The following is an 18,665-nucleotide window of genomic DNA, read 5'->3' as shown; positions in this document are numbered from 1 at the left end:
CTGATTTGAAAGGACATTGGTGTTTCAATTTTATTCAATATGAAACGAAATGGCAACCTGCAATTGTTACCTTAAAGGGATTGTTTACTCAAAAAGTTTGCACAAAATAATATATTGTGACCATCATTGAGGTACAATGATGTTTTGAACCCAATTTAAAGTACTTTCATTGTACACTTTTTCAAAATACAGGTTTGAAAAGTAGTCCCTACATGGTGATGGACAAAAAATATGAGAATATATATTTCAATGCTTTTGCTTTCGCAAAACTTCTGTGCTCTCTCACAAAAATAAATAAATAAATAATAATAATTCAATAATTTAAGTATATACAAATAGGAAGACTATGTCAGTCATTTGTATTTGCCACACTTCCTTTTGCCATTGGGTGGCGCTATTACTATAACTGAATATTGTCATGTAGATGTGTTCTGGGCAGGACTTATTAAACATGTGAAGTCTGGGGCAGATTGGACATTGTATGCCTGAGTTACAACAACTTCCTGTTTCATGGCGTTAATCGCATACATTAGCGTTTAGCCGCGTGTTGAATGGTTTATCATGTTTCTAGCATGTTTAGTACTTCATATGGCATATTTAAATGTGTTTCTGGGGGTTAATCACAGTGTAAAGCATGCCATTTCCTGTTGCCCGCAGATGGTGCTATGACTGTAACTGAATATTGGCACGTAGATGTCTTCAGGCCAGGAATCTTATCAAACGTGTGAAGTTCGGGGTAGATCAGACATTGTACGAGTTACAACAGCTTCCTGTTTCAGGGCGAAGCATACAATTTTGTCAGGCCGTCATGGACACGCCCTTCAAGATCTTTGCAATTTAACGTCGCAAAGGCCTTTAGATTAGACTGACCAAATATGATGTTTATCTGATAACATTTCTAGAAGGTGTTCGTTAAAGTACAACGTCTGGAAATGGCTTCCTGTTGGGTTTTCAGATTTTGCTGCCAGGGACTTTTTTATAGGTATTGAGCATATAAATGTGTCTATCGAATTTCATGCTTGTACGTGAAACGTAGCGCGAAGGCTGCTTAATTGAAATTTTGTAGGTGGCGCTATCGAGCTAATTTGCCACGCCTAATTCTGAAACCTATATCATACGTACATTTTACCCACGTCTGATGCGTGAGCAAAGTGAGCATGTTTAGGCCCTCAAAAATGTGATTAATTTCGGAGAAGAATAATAGTCAGAGCAATTCCAATAGGGTCCTCACACCATTGGTGCTCGGGCCCTAAATATATATTTTTTGTAGGTGTAACCTAATGTACGTTAATTTAAATAACATTTTGACTTGAATAACAGTCAAACAAAGACCACTTTTCATAATCCAATCAGCTCTAAATTAAACAAAAAAATTAATAAAAATGTTCTGGTTCACATTGTGGGAGTGAAAATGCGTTGCAAACAGCATTTCATGTTGACTTTAACGGTTCAGTGTGTACTCTTGGTACTTGGAAGTTGTTATCGTCTCAGATTGGAGGGGAAATTTCTTCCCACAGTGAAAGGACAAGGAGTACTACTTGACAGGAAAATGGCCCAATTGACTACGAGTCACAAAGCTGTGGCCATGAACTTGGCACTATGTGACTGTAACTTAGTCAAAGTCTTGGTGATTTTCCTTATTTAGAGTATGTGCCCCATTTAATTCAAGTCTGCTTGATCTGAGATTTCAAATACCAAATACAGTGGCTCTTCACATCACACACATGAATAAAAAAATGCATATATCACTATTAATTATTAAGAACACTCAATTGTAAACACATTCAGTGTGAATTTGCAGGGTTCTTACAGAATACCCTCATGGTCATGCCAGTCTCAAGAGCTCGAGGGCTAGCTGGGTTCTTCGCTCGACACGTCAGCCGCCGTGTGTCGTACAAACTCCGTGCCCTGATGCTGTAAGAGAGAGCAGGGTTGACTTGCGTTAATGCGTTTCACACAGTGGCACTTTCTCTTACCCACAACCCTCAATGATCTCATAACTTTACTCCATTTGCCAGCCTGGAGCACTGCCAGTGTACACTTAACTGTACCTGGCCTCCAAGATTTGATTTTTCAGCAATACCTTACTCAAGAGTCCAGCGCAAGTGGAATGCAGAAGATACATGTTTTAGATATTCTGACAGACCTCCACATACATTTCCACAGGATTTGCCCGTAGACCAAACATTTATGTTAGGTAATTATACAGCATGAAAAGCAGAAAAGAGGTTGTAATAAAGGTCCTGTTATTTTAAAGGGTACATAACACACACAGTTTCTGCCAGTCTCATGTTAATCTTGAGTATCTATAGAGTAGTACTGCATCCTTCATACCTCCGAAGAGTCTTTAGTTTTATCATATTTATAAAAGACAGATACACTGTACCGATTCTTTCCGAAAACAGCCGAGCTTGTGCAGGCGTGCAGTGGCCGGAGCTAAAGAGTCACGAGCACACACGCACACAAAATAAATCTTCGGATTATCCCTGGATATCTTTCGATTCACTATACATTCGTGCTGTTTACATTATATGTTCTTATGCGCCGATTGCCAACAAAACATAGACATCTGATGCAGTTTCACTCACCGCCTGCGGGTTCAACTCATGACCGGTAACAAACAAACACAATTGCAGAACTCTGTTTCCAACAAACTGCATCCACTGTTTCCTTAACGCTGGGTTATTTGGGAAGCTGAACAAGGTTATCTTTCCCTCACAACCAGAAACACACTTCTTTAGTGACAATTTGTTGATTAAAAACAAAATGACAGCGTTGATGGCGGCTTCCATAACCCGAACAAAGCTTGTTGATGAGCGTGATCGGCACAGAAAAACTCTGTCATACGTCCAACTCATTTTTTTATTTTTTCATGTTTAGTATGAGAATCCAACTCTTTAACAGTGTAAATAAGTCAGAATGCATGAAATAGCATTAGACCCCCCTTTAAATATTGCTTAAATACCCATTTTAAGAATTGTCTTTTGTGAGAAAAACTTGATCATGTGGATTAAATGAAAAGTTCGTCTTAAACCACTGTTTATTTGCCTTTAAAAACAGTTTATAAAAAAAACATGATCTTAGTTATTTTCTAATTCTTTTTTAGCTTACATGACTTCGGCATGAGTGTTTAAAAGCTTATCCTGTGAGCCTGGCATCGTAAAAGAATCGATCTCACTCAGCTCTTCTCCATCTGAGAAAGAAAGAAAAAAAGCACAAAAGTTTTAGAGTCAGTAAGCTGCCTCAGGGTACTTCTTGCCAAGAGATGGTGTGACACAAACTTAGTAAATTAATCATGAAGTCTCTTGGTTTGAGTTTATAGCCACTGATTTGAAAGCTCCCAAAGAGAGTTTTGATCTTTTATCTGCATTGTGTATCTACTGTGTCATTATCTCATAAGAGCCCTGCTTAATGGACGTAATAAAGAGAGGGGCTCTTAAGCGATGATGTACCTCTGAACATGGTGATTTCTGCAGGAGGTTTTGCATCAGGAGCGATGCAGGTCACCGTGTATGTGTCTCCCTCCACCCACGGCTCATCAGACTCCAGCTGGATGTACGGCTGTGAGGGCGGGACTTAGACAAGAGAGAGAGAATAAGAAGAAGGTGAGGAGAGATTAACCTGCAGGGGTTGTCACAATATATTATTTTATTGCAAGCTGTGAACTCATTTGGTGTCTGGTTGAAGAGATATTTCAAAGCTTTAAACACACACACACACACACACACACACACACACACACACACACACACACACACACAGAGACATGAGCACACACATACACTTGTGTTTCTGAGCGAGCTACTTTGGAGACAAAATTTATGAAATTTCTTCACAAGTAAGCTAAATTTGAAGGGTTTAGGCGAAAAACTGTTTCATACAGAAAGTAAATAATGTGTTTTTCTAGGGGGATCATGTGACTGAAGACTGGAGTAATGATGCTGAAAATGCAGCTTTGGCCATCATAAGAATAAATAAATTACATTTTAAAACACATTAAATAGAACATTGTTATTTTTAATAATACCATTCAATAATATTCCACAATTTTACTATTTACTGTATTTTTATTAAATACATGCAGCCATGGTGAACATAAGAGACTTCACTCAAAAACATAAAAAATAACTCTTTAATCTGTCACAATAATATGATGTCTTTTGACTTATCTTCATTTGGGGGCATATTTTAATAAACAAAATTAATTGTTAAAAAATCCAATGCATTTATCAGCAAGCATGTCATGTAATTAATTCAACAAATGCTTTATTATTTCACTCAGCAAAATTTTAACATCAAAAGTGAAGTGCGTAATTTTCAGTATTGAGGTAACGCATTACAATAACAGTTATGTAATCAATAGGGGTGTAACGGTACACGTATTTGTACCGAAACCGTTTCGGTACAGGGCTTTCGGTTCGGTGCACGCGTGTACCTTGTAATTTTTCAGTCGGCTTGTTTTAAGCCCTGAACACACTTCAATCCGAATTCCCACACAAATATATTAAGTATTCAGTCCATTTTACCACGATATTCAAACGATAAATGACGTTTTGACGCTCTTTAATGTGACGTGATGTGACTGATCACTGTATAGTTTTTTTATTGCTGAAGTAAGTGTGTTGAACTTTCTTCTTCTGCAATCCAGAATGCCAAAAAAAGCTGCACCCTCTACTGTACAGGCATGAATGTGCATTTCTTTCAGCCTGAGGCTTATTCATTTCACTTTTGGTGTGAAAGGGTCTTTATGTTTGCCAAAAATAGAACTTTTTTGTTATTATTGAAAAACACTCAAGCAAGCCCAGCCCAGCCCAAGTGATAAAAAGTAACTCAAAAGTAATGTATTGCATTACTTTCCATAAAAAGTAACCAAGTAACGCAATTAGTTACTTTTTTAGGGAGTAACACAATATTGTAATGCATTACTTTTAAAGGTAACTTTACTGGCAATGTTCCACCATTTTATGCACCTCTTTTTTTCTCCACAGGTCTTCCAAACACTGCAAAAAAATAACTGCCTTTGAGGGAAAATGAAAGTAATGATGCCTAAAGTTGACAGTGCACATTAAACCAGGATAGGAGAAAATACTTTCATTCAGTGAAAACATCACATACTTCATCTGTAAGGGTAGAGTTAGCGTTTGGTTTACATCGTGTCCTGACCAAAGCAATAAAAGCTATTTCTTTCATGTTAAGGGCATTCACACTGACAGCGCTTTGCAGAAACAAAGCGACCAGAAGTCATTCATTTTCAATGAGAGCTGGTGATCTGAGGCAACATTAGTGAGAGACGAAGTTAAGCAAAGTTCATCTTCATGCAAATGCATGCTGACAATGCAGCGGATGCTAGTGGGAGCGCAGATAAGTTCTGAGTGGTTTTTAGCATGTTGCTACAGTATGTGACTGCAAAGATATCTGGCCAAAAGAGTCAAGCTTTACTCTATGGTATGGCTCTGGTCCATCCTTCAGTGTAAATCTAACAGATTTATACCCGCTTTATTGTCTGGCAGGAAATACAATTGTAAGTCTGATTGCTTTGAAAAGTAATAGCATCCCACTTCTTCACAAGCCACACATTATTATCATTCATATCAATATGTCCAGCTTATAGTCAACTAATGTAAAGTAAATGAGTCTCATGCGGTTTGCTCTATGCAAATTAATCAATTATTTGTTAGATTGAATGCAGGCATAAATAAATCATACAGGTTGTGTAATATATATATATATATATATATATATATATATATATATATTCACTTATGCTTATCCACTTGTAAAACATAAAAAAAGTGCCTTTGCGATCATTCATGGTTTATTTGTTTTGGCTATTTCAGTATTTTGCACTGACTTGAATGCTTAATTGCACAATTCAGATGATACGCTTCCCAGGTTCACTTAAAACTGAGAATAAAAACAGATGTTATTGACGAATGGATCCAATTTATCTTTATTCTTTAAAGAGGCCATATTATGCTTTTTAACAAAGTCTTGATTTTGTTTATGGGGTATACTAGAATAGGCTCTCGTGCTTGAATGTTCAGAAGACACCGTATTTTTCACATATTTTACATTGTTGCAGCACCTCTCTTGCCAGTAACGCAGTCAGTAGCGCTCTGTTTAGTTCCAGTGATGGTTCGGTAATGAACGATTCATTCATTTTGAACGAATCTTTAGTATGACTCGGGAATAATGAGTTGTCAGAGAGTAAATAGTTCATTTTGGGTTGACCGCGAATGCGCAAAATCCTATGGGTTCTGTACAAGAAACAGAAATGATTAGTTCACCAACCAAATCTTTGGGTTATGAAGAAAACACAGTTATGCCAAAGTGCTGAAAAGTAAGACAATGTGCATATAGAAAGCAAGCATAAAAAGAAACAAGGCAGATACAAAATATAAACACATTAGACCCGATACAATCCAAATAATAAGTAAATATAAAAATCTACCAATATCGATCTAATCAAAAGCCAGAGAGAACAGATGAGATTTAAGAGCCGATTTAAAGCTGGCTAATGAAGGAGCAGACCTCACATTGAGGGGCAGACTGTTCCAGAGTTTAGGTTCTGCAGCAAAGAAGGCTCGACCACCCTTAGTTTTACAGCGAAAACGTGGGACAGTTAAAAGAAGCTGACAAGACCTAAGAGTTCTTTGGGGAGTGTAAGGAATCAGAAGATTTTGGTGCAACCAGATTTTGGTGCAACACCAGATTGAGCCTTGTACACAACAACTGCAACTTTAAAATCGATTCTGAACTTAACAGGAAGCCAATGTAAAGTCGCTAAAATGGGAGCAATGTGATTGTTCATCCGGTAAGAAGTCTCTCTGCAGCATTTTGGACAATTTGCAGGCGAGAGATTGTAGTTTGAGGCAGACCACAGTACAGGGAATTACAGTTGTCCAGACGTGATGTTATGAAGGCGTGGATTACGGTCTCTAAATCTTTTGGGGACAAAAACTGTTTTAATTTCGCAATCGATCTCAAATGAAAGAAACTGCCCTTTGCCACTGAACTGATTTGTTTCTCAAAATGTAGTGACGAATCAAATGTAACTCCAAGATTCCTTACATTAGGTTTAACACTGGCGGAGATAGAACCTAAATTAAAAGGAGATGAAGACCTGGATGGGCCTAAAATCTAAATTTTGCTTTTGCTTTCATTAAATTGCAAAAAAGTATTAGCTATCCAACATTTGATCTCCTCAAAACAGTCACACAGTACGTCCAAGGGATAAGAGCTGTCAGTTTTTGCAATGGACCCTTGGGGCACACCACATAATAGGGGAACTGATGAAGAAGAAGACTTCCCCCATGCTCACTGAGAAGGTTCTGTCTTTGAGATGAGGCCAACCACTGCAAGGCACACCCTTGCACCCTTGAAAAGGTCATTGCTGACCTTCAACAAAGCAGTGTCCGTACTGTGCATTATCTAAAACCAGAAATATTGGATATAGGGGAGCGCGGGGCCTAACGCGGGGTTAGTTGTAACACGCATGTTTTAACCCTTTCCACACATGCCAGAATGACGAAACTTAGTGTTTTACTAGTTGTTTTTCTAGTTGCCATATCAACATTATTTAGAGAAAAAATAGCGCCAAAATTAAAAAATCTCTGGAAGATATTACTGAACATGTACACTGAAAAAAATTATTATGGCCCGATTAAATTAAGCATAATTAATTTGTGCTCGTTTAAATAATTTAAATTTAGTTTTTTGATTTTAATGAAAACAAATGAATTGGTTTTATGGGAATTGCATGTGTTTTTGTTTAAATTGAGATAAAATAAATTGACTGCGACCACTTACGATAATTTTTTTTTGTAAATTCAACGAATAATTTTTTTCAGTGTATTTAACCATAACAAAATTAAATTTCTTACTTAAGTTTAGTTTCCATCTCTGTTTTTTGTGTTTATTTAAAATAAGACAAATCCGATAATATCTTAATCTTATATCTGTTATTTAACAGTTGAGATCATTCTTTAATGATGATCTTACCAGCAGAAGACACGAGCTGCGATTTAAATCCCAGTTGCGCATGGGGTGTGTTGTAACAATGTGTTACAATGAGCCCCTATTAGAAATATTCCATTATATTCAATACTTTTATGAATTCTTTTGAGAAACCATGAGAAAAGGGTGAATAATGTCTGAGAGTTAATGTTCAGAAATTATTAATTAGGGCCCAAGCCCAAAGGGCGCAGAGCCCTATTGTTCTTCCTCAGATTATTCTTTGTTTTTTTTTTTTTTTTTTTTTTCGACTTCTCGGGTACTTTTGGGGCACTTAACATGCTCGAAAACTCTTGAAACTTCGCACGGGCGTCGGAATGCGCGGCCATCAGAGCCGGGCTGAAGCTGGTACCCGGGCGTGGCAGGGGGGCTCGACAGCGCCCCCTAAAGTGGGGTCTGAAAACTTGGTCCATATATCAAACACACTTGCACGTACATGTATGAAACTCGGTACACATATAGACCTCATTGGGCCAAACAACTTTCGTGCTCTAAGTTACGTGTCAGCCCAACAGGAAGTGAGCTATAATGGGTTGTTCGGAAAACGCATGCTCTGGAATTTAATATACTCCTAAGAGGCCATTGTTTCAATCAGTGCCAAACTCGGTCAGCATGAAGAGAACATATCCAGGATGCTAAATTGCGAGCGGATTTTTGATATCTCAAATGGTTTGGCCGTGGCGAAGCAACGAATTTATGGCGAGAAAAGGGAAACAGGAAGTGTGTTATAACTTGTGCAAACATTGACTGATTTGGATGAAACTTCAGCTGTGTGTTCGTTGTAAGAAGCCGATCACATGGATATGACTTTTGTGAGTCAAAGTTATAGCGCCACCAACTGGCAGCAGGAAGTGTGTCACTTTCAAAAATGCTTTAAATCACCATCTTATTTTGACCCGATTTATTTCAAACCTCATCAGTATAATGTGAAAACATGACAGATAGAGACTTATGAAATGGATTCCTGAAATTTCAAATACTGTTGCCATGGCAACGTGTCAAAGTTTAATAATCTTTTGGCTGTTCTGAGGCTCTTAGCATGCTTGAAATTGCTTGAAACTGCTTGAAACTCAACACACACATCAGAGATATCAGTCAGTACACAATGGCAAAGCCTCAGAAACGGGTGGGGATGAGGGGCTCTCTAGCGCCACCTTTTGACAAAAGTGAAGGGCTTCGTTTCATCTACAATCACCAAACTCAGTATATATATTGACCTCATCGAGCCGGACAACTTTCTAATTTACAGTCATTAGCTCCGACCAACAGGAAGTCAGATATTTTTGTTTGAAGGTGAATTTTTGATTAAATCGGGGTCTGAGTTTTTACGTTCTCCTCGTAGGCGATTTATTCAATCTCCACCAAACTCGGTCAACATGAAACAAAGATACTGAAGATGCTAAAATGTGAACGGATATTGGATATCTCAAACGGTGTTTCCATGGCAAGGAATTAAATAAGGACAAAAAAGGGGAACAGAAATTCTCTGTGTCTGCTGCTCTCCCCTCAATGAACACAAGATGGCAGCATTGTATTAGTTTTGAAGCAGGATAAAAAAAAAACTTGTTTCTCTCTCTCTCTCTCTCTCTCTCTCTCTCTCTCTCTCTTGTTTGTGATTTATGAGGACACAAATTTGTATAATGACATGGGTATTAAACTGGTATTACAACGTGTATGTGTGTGTGTTTAAAAACATACTAAAACAATGTTTTATTCAAATGTAATCAAATAGCTTTAAAATAATCATACTATTTTTCAGATCAATATATTTATTTTATTTAATATATTTCTTCTGAATATTTATTCTCTGTCTGCCCTCCCCTCACTAAAAGGTAGCAGTGTTGTTATTTTTGAAACTCTCTCTCTCCGTGTGTGTGTGTGTGTGTGTGTGTGTGTGTGTGTGTGTGTGTGTGTGTGTGTGTGTGTGTGTGTGTGTGGGCATGTTTTTGTTAAATATCAGGACACAAATGTGTATAATGACATGGGTATGACATAGGTATTACAAAAAGAGGGTGAAATATGAGGACGTTCCCCATGTCCTCACTTTTCAAAATGCTTATAAATCACAGAACAAGGTTTTTTTTCACTGAAAGTGAACTGCACAGTCTCCTGTGAGGGCTAGGTTTAGGGGCAGGGGCAGTGTGTGTGTGTGTGTGTGTGTGTGTGTGTGTGTGTGTGTGTGTGTGTGTGTGTGTGTGTGTGTGTGTGTGTGTGTGTGTGTGTGTGTGTGTGTGTGTGTGTGTGTGTGTGTGTGTGTGTGTGTGTGTGTGTGTGTGTGTGTGTGTGTGTGTGTGTGTGTGTGTGTGTGTGTGTTTGTGTGTGTGTGTGTTTGTGTGTCCACCAACTGGCAGCAGGAAGTGTGTCACTTTCAAAAATGCTAAATCACTGTCTTGTTTTCACCCGATTTACTTCAAACTTCATCAGTATAATGACAAAACATGGCAGATGTAGACATACGAAAGGGTTCCTGATATTTTACATACTGTTGCCATGGCAGTGTGTCAAAGTTTAATCATCTTTTGGCTGTTTTTGAGGCTCTTAGCATGCTTGAAATTGCTTGAAACTCAACACACACATCAGAGATGTCAGTCAGTGGAAATGGGCAAAGCCTCAGAAATGGGTGTGTTGGAGGGGTGTTTATTACAACATAATCATGGTTTATGAAGACATTTCATGTGTCCCCGTAAATCAAAATAGCTTTAAAAGCATACTAAACAATGTTTTAATAAAAATGTAAAAATGCAGAATATTTTCTGTGATGGTAGGTTTAGGGGTTGTGTGTGTGTGTGTGTGTGTGTGTGTGTGTGTGTGTGTGTGTGTGTGTGTGTGTGTGTGTGTGTGTGTGTGTGTGTGTGTGTGTGTGTGTGTGCGATATGTAGGCTTAGGGGTAGTGTAGGGGGATAGAATTTACAGTTTGTACAGTATAAAAACCATTAAGTCTATGGAATGCCCTCTGCCTGTCTTTCCCCTTCCCCCTCTCTATCACTCTCTCTGTGTGTGTGTGTGTGTGTGTGTGTGTGTGTGTGTGTGTGTGTGTGTGTGTGTGTGTGTGTGTGTGGGGGGGGGGTGTCTCTCTCACCCTGTGAGTTTGTGTGTGTGCCTTTCTCTCTCGGAATGATAATTTACCCCTTTCGTATCATAGACTATTACAAAAAACTATCACTTTAGTGTGAATAAGTAAAAAAGAACTACAAACACCTTGAATTAAATACTGGCCTTCTGGACTTACAAAATTTTGAGCAGGAAAATATAACTTTTATTTATTTTATCCTATGACATTAAAATGAATCTAGATTTAAATTACATCATGGGTGTGGCTTGTGGTGATAGTGGCACCAGTTGCTGCGGTAAATGTGGCATATTCGAGCGATTCTAAAATATTCTCCTGTTTAAATGCATATTGCCTGCCGTGCACAGTTAAGCTGATGCCACCGGCGTGGTGGTGCCACCGGCTTGGGCCCGTCATCGCTGCTCGCAGCTTTAATTATTATTATGTTTTGAACTATGCTGGGGTGCGTTTCCCAAAACCATAGTTGCTAACTAAGTTAGCAACTTTGGTGGTTGCAATGATATTTCCCATTGCCAACGACCTAAGTTGCTAACAGGTTAGCAACTATGGTTTTGGGAAACGCACCCCTGTATAGCTGTATTTAGCGATGTGTTTGTAGTCAAACTCAAAAATGCTTATATTTTTAATGATTAAAAAATGCCATTATTTTATTTAAAAAAAGTTAATAATTGTATTTTGTTGATAAAATATTTTAGTTTGTCTTGTATATTTTTTTGATTATATCAGGTAACATTTTAAGCTGTTATTTGGTCATGTTACATTGTGCCCCACCACATGTTACAATGTACCCCACCTATGGGGCATGTTGTCACATTTCACTTCCATTCTTTCGGGGTAAATCAAGAAAAAAAGTATACACTGTATTAATGAAACAAAACCACATAATTGTACTAGACGTGTGCAATTAATGTGGAAACAATAAATACTCTGAACCCCAAGTGGATTTCCACAAACTGAGAAAGTCAAAAAGCGTTAGGTTGTGCCCCGCTCTCCCCTACTGATGTAGGTATTAAACAGACAATGCACGACTCTCTCTAAGAGCTTAGAAATAAGGCAAGTCAACTTGGAGATAGGTCTAAAATAGTTGATGGTAGATGGGTCAAGATGGGGTTTCTTAAGCAGAGGGTGAACTACAGCATGTTTAAAACTAGCAGGGACAATTCCATTCGCTAGAGAACTGTTAATAATAGCTGCTACAGCTGAACTCAAAGTTTGTTGGGATGACATCAGACTCACAGCTTGAACATTTAGCCATGGAAACAATATCTAGCTGAGCAGAGGTAACTGGATGAAAACGTGAAAGTTAGTGAATCGGTTGGTGAACAGATCAAGGGGGGATTATATATTGCTGGCTTAATGGAAACCTTGATTGCCAGAAATTTAGCATCAAAACATTTTTAAAAGTCCACAGGTTTCCCGAGAGGGAACAAGAGAAGGAGCTGGTTAGGGTTTTAGCATTGAATCAATTGTCTTAAACAGCATTCTCGGCCGATTTGCATTTTCAGTGATGAATTTTGAGAGGTTTTTAGATTTTGCCTCTTTCACTGACTTTTGGTAACTGGTTAAGCATGCAGTTAAACATTCATAAGATACTTGGAGTTTATCTCTTTTCCACTTCCGCTCTGCCTCACGACACTCTTGACTAAGAGAGCGAGTAAAATAATTTAACCAAGGCTTTCCCTTAGCTTTTCTGGGCTTAAGGGGAGCCACAGAGTCTAAAGAAATGGAGCAGGATTTAGTAAAAACCTCCACCATCTCTTCAGTGTTTAATTCGTTGAGGAGGACAGCATCCGCAAGGTTGGCTTGATAGTACTCTGAAAATAAACTGGCTGTGGAGGGTTGGATGAAATGAGAGTAACTCACAGACTGAGAGCAAGTAGAGGTGGGAAAAACACAGACAGATTCAAACACAATTGGCAAATGGTCTGAAATAGCAGCATCAACTACTCTCAGGTTTGCTATGGGAAAACTATGTGACAACACCAGATCTAAAGTGTGCCCCAAATTATGAGTAGGGCTAGCGACTGATTGTGACAGATTAAAAGATTCAATAAGACATCCAAACTCTTTCACCAAAGGTTTTGAGGGACAGCAAAGATGAATATTAAAGTCTCCTAGAATCAGCAGTCTATCACAACGAGATACAATGTGTTTGCAATTTGAATATAATGATGCATTTAAAAGTTAATGACAAACATATCATTAAAAAAGTTCACAGTGCTTTTGCAGATGAAACGTGGATAACACTGAATAAATCTTTTCATCAGGTTATACGTCAGGTTTTAACCATAGGCGGAGTTTCACTTTTGTGCTTGGGGGGGCACCTTAGGTATAATTTATATTATTATGAATAATATGCGTTCCATTGACTTCCATTCAAACTTATGAGGATGCGTCAGACCGGAAACCCAAGCTCATGGAAAAGTTTGCATTTTGCTGCATTCCAAAGTGCGAATTTGACGTGTGACCAGTAGAAGATCTATATGACACGGCGTGATCTCTTGGCTGAATTAAAAGAACAATATTTTTGCAGTACAGTTGAGTAGATTGTATATTTTTTTGCATTGTGAGTGTATTACTATGTTATATTTGTTATAACGGGTGGAATCATTTTTACGTTTTATTTGCGGTGCGGTTGGGAATCAAAAGGCACAGGCGGACTGCGGGTCCAATAGCAAAGACTATTTTGACTCAATTCAGTACCCACTGATAGGCAGCTGCTTCCAAACGGTCCCGTGCTTATTTGTGTTCACGCTCTGTAGACTGAAGACTGTCAAAGGTTTCTAATTCCAATGCAACTTGCAGCATTGAGCATTGTAGCCAATCGCGCCAGAACTGAAGTGATTGACAGCTTCAGTCATTATAAAGGGAGCGCTCTTTGCATGTTTTCTGTATAATCTATTCACAATTTGAATAAAAGTTATACTTTTCATACTTCTAAGAGGACCAACGGCTGCATATAGGCTACACTTCAGAGTTTCAGGAGAGAAAACTGCATTTAAATGCAGAGTGAATCTGCTACAATAGGCTCATATTTGCCTATACACCGATCAGGCATAACATTATGACCTAATATCCTAATATTTTGTTTGCTCCCCTTTTGCTGCAAAAACATCCCTGACCCGTCGAGGCATGGACTCCACTAGACACCTGAAGGTGTGCTGTGGTATCTGGCACCAATATGTTAGCAGCAGATCCTTTAAGTCCTGTAAGTTGTAAGGTGTGGCCTCCATGGATCAGACTTGTTTTTTCAGCACATCCCACAGATACTCGATTTGATTGAGATCTGGGTAATTTGGAGGCCAAGTCAACACCTCAATCTCGTTGTTTTGCTCCTCAAACCATTCCTGAACCATTTTTGCTTTGTGGTGGGGCGCATGATCCTGCTGAAAGAGGCCACAGCCACCAGGGAATACCGTTTCCATGAAAGGGTGTTCATGGTCTGCAACAATGCTTAGGTAGGTGGTACGTGTCAAAGTAACATCCACATGGACTGCAGAACCAAAGGTTTCCCAGCAGAACATTGCCCAAAGCATCACTGCCTCCACCGGCTTGCCTTCTTCCCATAGTGCATCCTGGTGCCATGTGTTCCCCAGGTAAGCAACGCACATGCACCCGGCCATCCACATGATCTAAAATAAAACGTGATTCATCAGACCAGGCCACCTTCTTCCATTGCTCCGGGGTCCAGTTCTGATGTTCACATCCCCACTGTTGGCACTTTCGGAGGTGGACAGGGGTCAGCATGGGCACTCTGTCTGGTCTGCGGCTATGCAGCCCCATAAGCAACAAACTGTGATGCACTGTGTATTCTGACAGCTTTCTATCAGAACCAGCATTAACTTATTGAGCAATTTGAGCTACAGTAGAGACAGTTTTTGTTTGCTTGGTAATGTACTTGCAGTCTGTGTGCTTCTCTTCACGAGACATGAATAACTTTTGTGTAATGAATTCATCAAGCACACCTTCGCACAGAGAAAAAGATTGTGCTCATGAAAAACAAAGTATAGTCTAATAAGTATTGAGCAAAGGGCATGTTAAAATGTTTGCTTACGTGCTTTTTCATTTGTTGCGTAGGTGTATGTTTAGCCAATTTATCATTTGCTCATGGAAACATAGGTGAATAAAGATGTGGTTATATTTGGTTGGTAAAGTATTTGCACTCGCAAGTTTCCAATAAACAAAAATGAAAGATGTAGATGTGCTTGTCATCGAGGGGGGTGGGGTATGAAGTGTGGGCACCCACCGGCAGAAACATAAATTGACGTCCACGTATAATAGTCCTCTTTAATGCTTTGAAACAAATAGTGAAACAAATCTTACTTAGGGCCTCATAAACCCTGAACATAGTTATTTAAGATCTTAACGAAGGGCCTCGCAGTGTTTCTTGGTTGTTTTCTTTCAGAGCACTATCACTTTTTAGTTGCCTCAGCACGACACTGCAGAAGCGGACCATCAATTGAAGCGCCTGTGTGAATCACAGACGGATGATGAAGCGCGGCCCCGTGCCGTCGACAAGCCTGTGGAAATGCACTAAATGCTAATCTAGCATAGCGCTCTGCTTATAGGGAAAAAAGAGCAGCAGCAACAGTGCTGCAAATCACCTCCAGCAGAAGAGACGCGCACGCTGCCGATCAAAGTGCTCCCTCTTACCTCTCCGCTACGCAACTTTCCCCGCATCGCTCGAGGCTACATAGCGCTTCTCGCCACTTTTGACGAGAGAGAGTGAAAATCAGTTTTTGTGCTCTGTTCAAACGAATCGAGCTCAAATGTGGCACTGTCCAAGTTTATCTGAGTTGCACAGTTTTTCCACTGTGAGCTTGATATTGGATGTAAAAGTGTGAAACAGGGTCATTTTTGGTTGTACAATAAAGAATATCTTAAAATCCTGCTTATGGCTGTTCTTAAGGAAGCACTTTAATATTAAAAACCTAGACGGTGAAAAATGGTAGGAGGCAAAAACTGCAGGCCTTGTGTTATTAAAAGCTGAATTATTTAAAAAGGTAAAACGTACTTCTGACAAGAACACATCCTGTGTGAACGGCCCTTGAAACTCTTAAAGTCTGACAGGTTTCTACATAATAGTCTGAACAGTAACAGTTTAGAAGAAAATAAACAAATAGCATTAATGCTGGTTACAAAAAAAATGAACTATGAAACTATTCGTACACATATTAATAGAATGATAACTTCTGTCTCTCTACAAAATAAAATAAAATATTTAAATATCTTAAAAATTTTTTAGTTGTTATATACACCGATCAGGCATATCGATCTAACACATCAACTTTGAGAATAAAATGTTCACTTGCTGCCTAATATATCACTCCCACTATATATATATATATATATATATATATATATATATATATACATATATATATATATACATATATATGTGTGTGTGTGTGTGTGTGTGTGTGTGTGTGTGTGTGTGTGTGTGTGTGTGTGTGTGTGTGCGTGCGTGCGTGTGTTTAAAGAGTTTTATAATTTATTATTATTATTATTATTTTTATTAATAAATGTTATGTAATTACAATGTAAAAAATAAATATATTATTAAGATATTTAATAAATAAATAACTTCCAAAACATCATTAATTATTATAAACAAACAAACAAATAAATTCAACTTCTAAGTCACAGTCAAATAAGATAATATGTGATATTTACTACGTGAACTACTTTGATTTTCTGTTTTCCTTTGAAGCACAAGATGCTCTGTGGAACATTCGCAAATTATGCTGGATGTCATTAGTTTTTTTGTTTGGTTTTTTTTTCCCTCAGAGGGGCAACCTTTCATAGCAAAACAATATAAAATCCTTAACATCTCTCATAAACCCCTAGCAAATGAACCAAAAAAATACCCAGTGAGAACTGGCACATGATAAATCGAGCCTCAGTGTTGTTGTTCAGGTAGCCAGTTGCTCCCTTGACTTTCTAGACACTAGGGGGCGTTATTGCTGTGTGCAGCTCAGCAGTGAGGAGCAAGGGGCTTCACACCGAGACAGATGGGGCAAGGCTTGGGCTTCAAACTGATTTAAACGAAGCAATTGGAGCTGTGTGGACACTGATGGCTGAGGAGAGCACTGCAGAGGAGCCTGCTTAGATAATGAGATGCATTTGTTTTCTCTTCTCTTCTGCTCTCCCTCTCTTTTTAACTGCTCACAATTTCCTCTCACTGTCTCTCTTTCTCACCCTCACGCCATCGCCCCCTCGCTCTCTCTCTCTCTTTCTCTCTCTCTGCAGATGAAGCCAGGCTCATCACTTGTTGTGCTAGAGAAGACATTGTTCAGGCACATAGATTTCCCAGTAAAGACTGATGGTGTGCTCACAAACCAGGCAAGCAGGTAGAGCGTTTCTCTCTCTCCGCCTCTATGCATGTCTTTCACTTCATCCCTCATTCTCGCTCGCTCAACTTTTGGCTCAGTGCTCAATATATAGCAAAGCTAAAAAAGCAAAAAAGTGCTTCAAAACAACAACAGCAAAAAATACAACAGCAATGCCAAGCAAGCACATAGAAACAATGGTGTTTCATCACAGTGATGTCATATCTACAACAGACCTTGAACCATTTAACTGTTTAGCTTTCTCATTCACATAACACAACAATACAGAATATTAACATAGAAAAATCTCATTCTAAATACAATTTCAAGTATTGCCAGGTATTATTGTCCTGTAGTGTTATGATATCAACATATGTTTTACGTTATATTGTTTATTTTTTCTTTGTATATGATATTAATATTTTGTATGTATTAATCATTGTACAGTAAAATACAGTAAAATTACTGTAAAATTACCAGAATGACACAAATATGCTGTTCTCACAAGCAACGGTGTTCTGGCTTTTGACCATTAAGAGACCATTCACTTATCAGAATACAGGTAAATTGTGTTTACACGTCTTTTTTTGTTAAAATCTACTGTTAATGTGTGGTAAAAAAAATTTCAGTCGATAATGTAGTTGTTTAAAGCTCAAATCTGTGGTTTATTTATATAAAGAGTGCCTATTTGAACATTTTATCTGGCGTTTTCGGAGTTGTGAACTCAAGCGAATCAGCGGCGCTCAGCGCTCGTCAACGCCGGCGAGAGCAACCTTTCCAGCAACCTGGCCAGTCCTTCTGACGTCTGCTGCTGGCTCTCATCAAACTATCATAACAGTGTAATTTTAAATTACCTCTTTTGTCGACATGATGCCGGTGAATTGCAGAGCTGGTGCAAATGTATCCACATAGCTATGATCAGATGCTTTCTTAACTGCTTTTTTCTCACCTCAGTGTGTGTTAATGTTGTTATTGAGAGGAAAGAGAGCAGCACATATTTGCATTGTCATCTTAAACATCACTCTCAGGTGTCTGGATGTTCATTAACAGTATCACTTCAAAGGTATTTCCAGCTAAGTGAAGAATGGAAAAAAAATTGTTGCGAGTATATCAGGGCTTTGAATCACGTTTAGTCTCTCGTACGTTGTGTGTGCACGAGGAATAAGTTGCTGGCTGCAGTTCAATTAAAGTCCACCGGTGTCGCTAATAAAAAGGTTTTCTGAATTCTACATGTAGCCTATCTAAAAATCAAG

General features: G+C 38.6%; 1 protein-coding gene across 1 annotated transcript in view; it reads right to left on the bottom strand.

Moving 5' to 3' along the window:
* The window catches only part of nphs1 (NPHS1 adhesion molecule, nephrin), a gene marked incomplete at its 5' end in the record, with an annotated part of 142,577 nt that overhangs the window by 83,110 nt on the left and 40,802 nt on the right, over nucleotides 1–18,665 (bottom strand). Inside the window, 3 exons of the mRNA XM_079823686.1 lie at nucleotides 1,811–1,914; nucleotides 3,112–3,193; nucleotides 3,453–3,575. Coding sequence (XP_079679812.1) covers nucleotides 1,811–1,914; nucleotides 3,112–3,193; nucleotides 3,453–3,575 — 309 coding nt within the window. The remainder of the gene's footprint in view (nucleotides 1–1,810; nucleotides 1,915–3,111; nucleotides 3,194–3,452; nucleotides 3,576–18,665) is intronic.

This window comes from Gobio gobio (assembly GCF_949357685.1).
Source record: "Gobio gobio genome assembly, chromosome: 8".
Taxonomy (NCBI): domain Eukaryota; kingdom Metazoa; phylum Chordata; class Actinopteri; order Cypriniformes; family Gobionidae; genus Gobio; species Gobio gobio.
The sequence above is the reverse complement of the archived record's forward strand: the minus strand, read 5'-3'. Positions and strand labels throughout refer to the sequence as shown.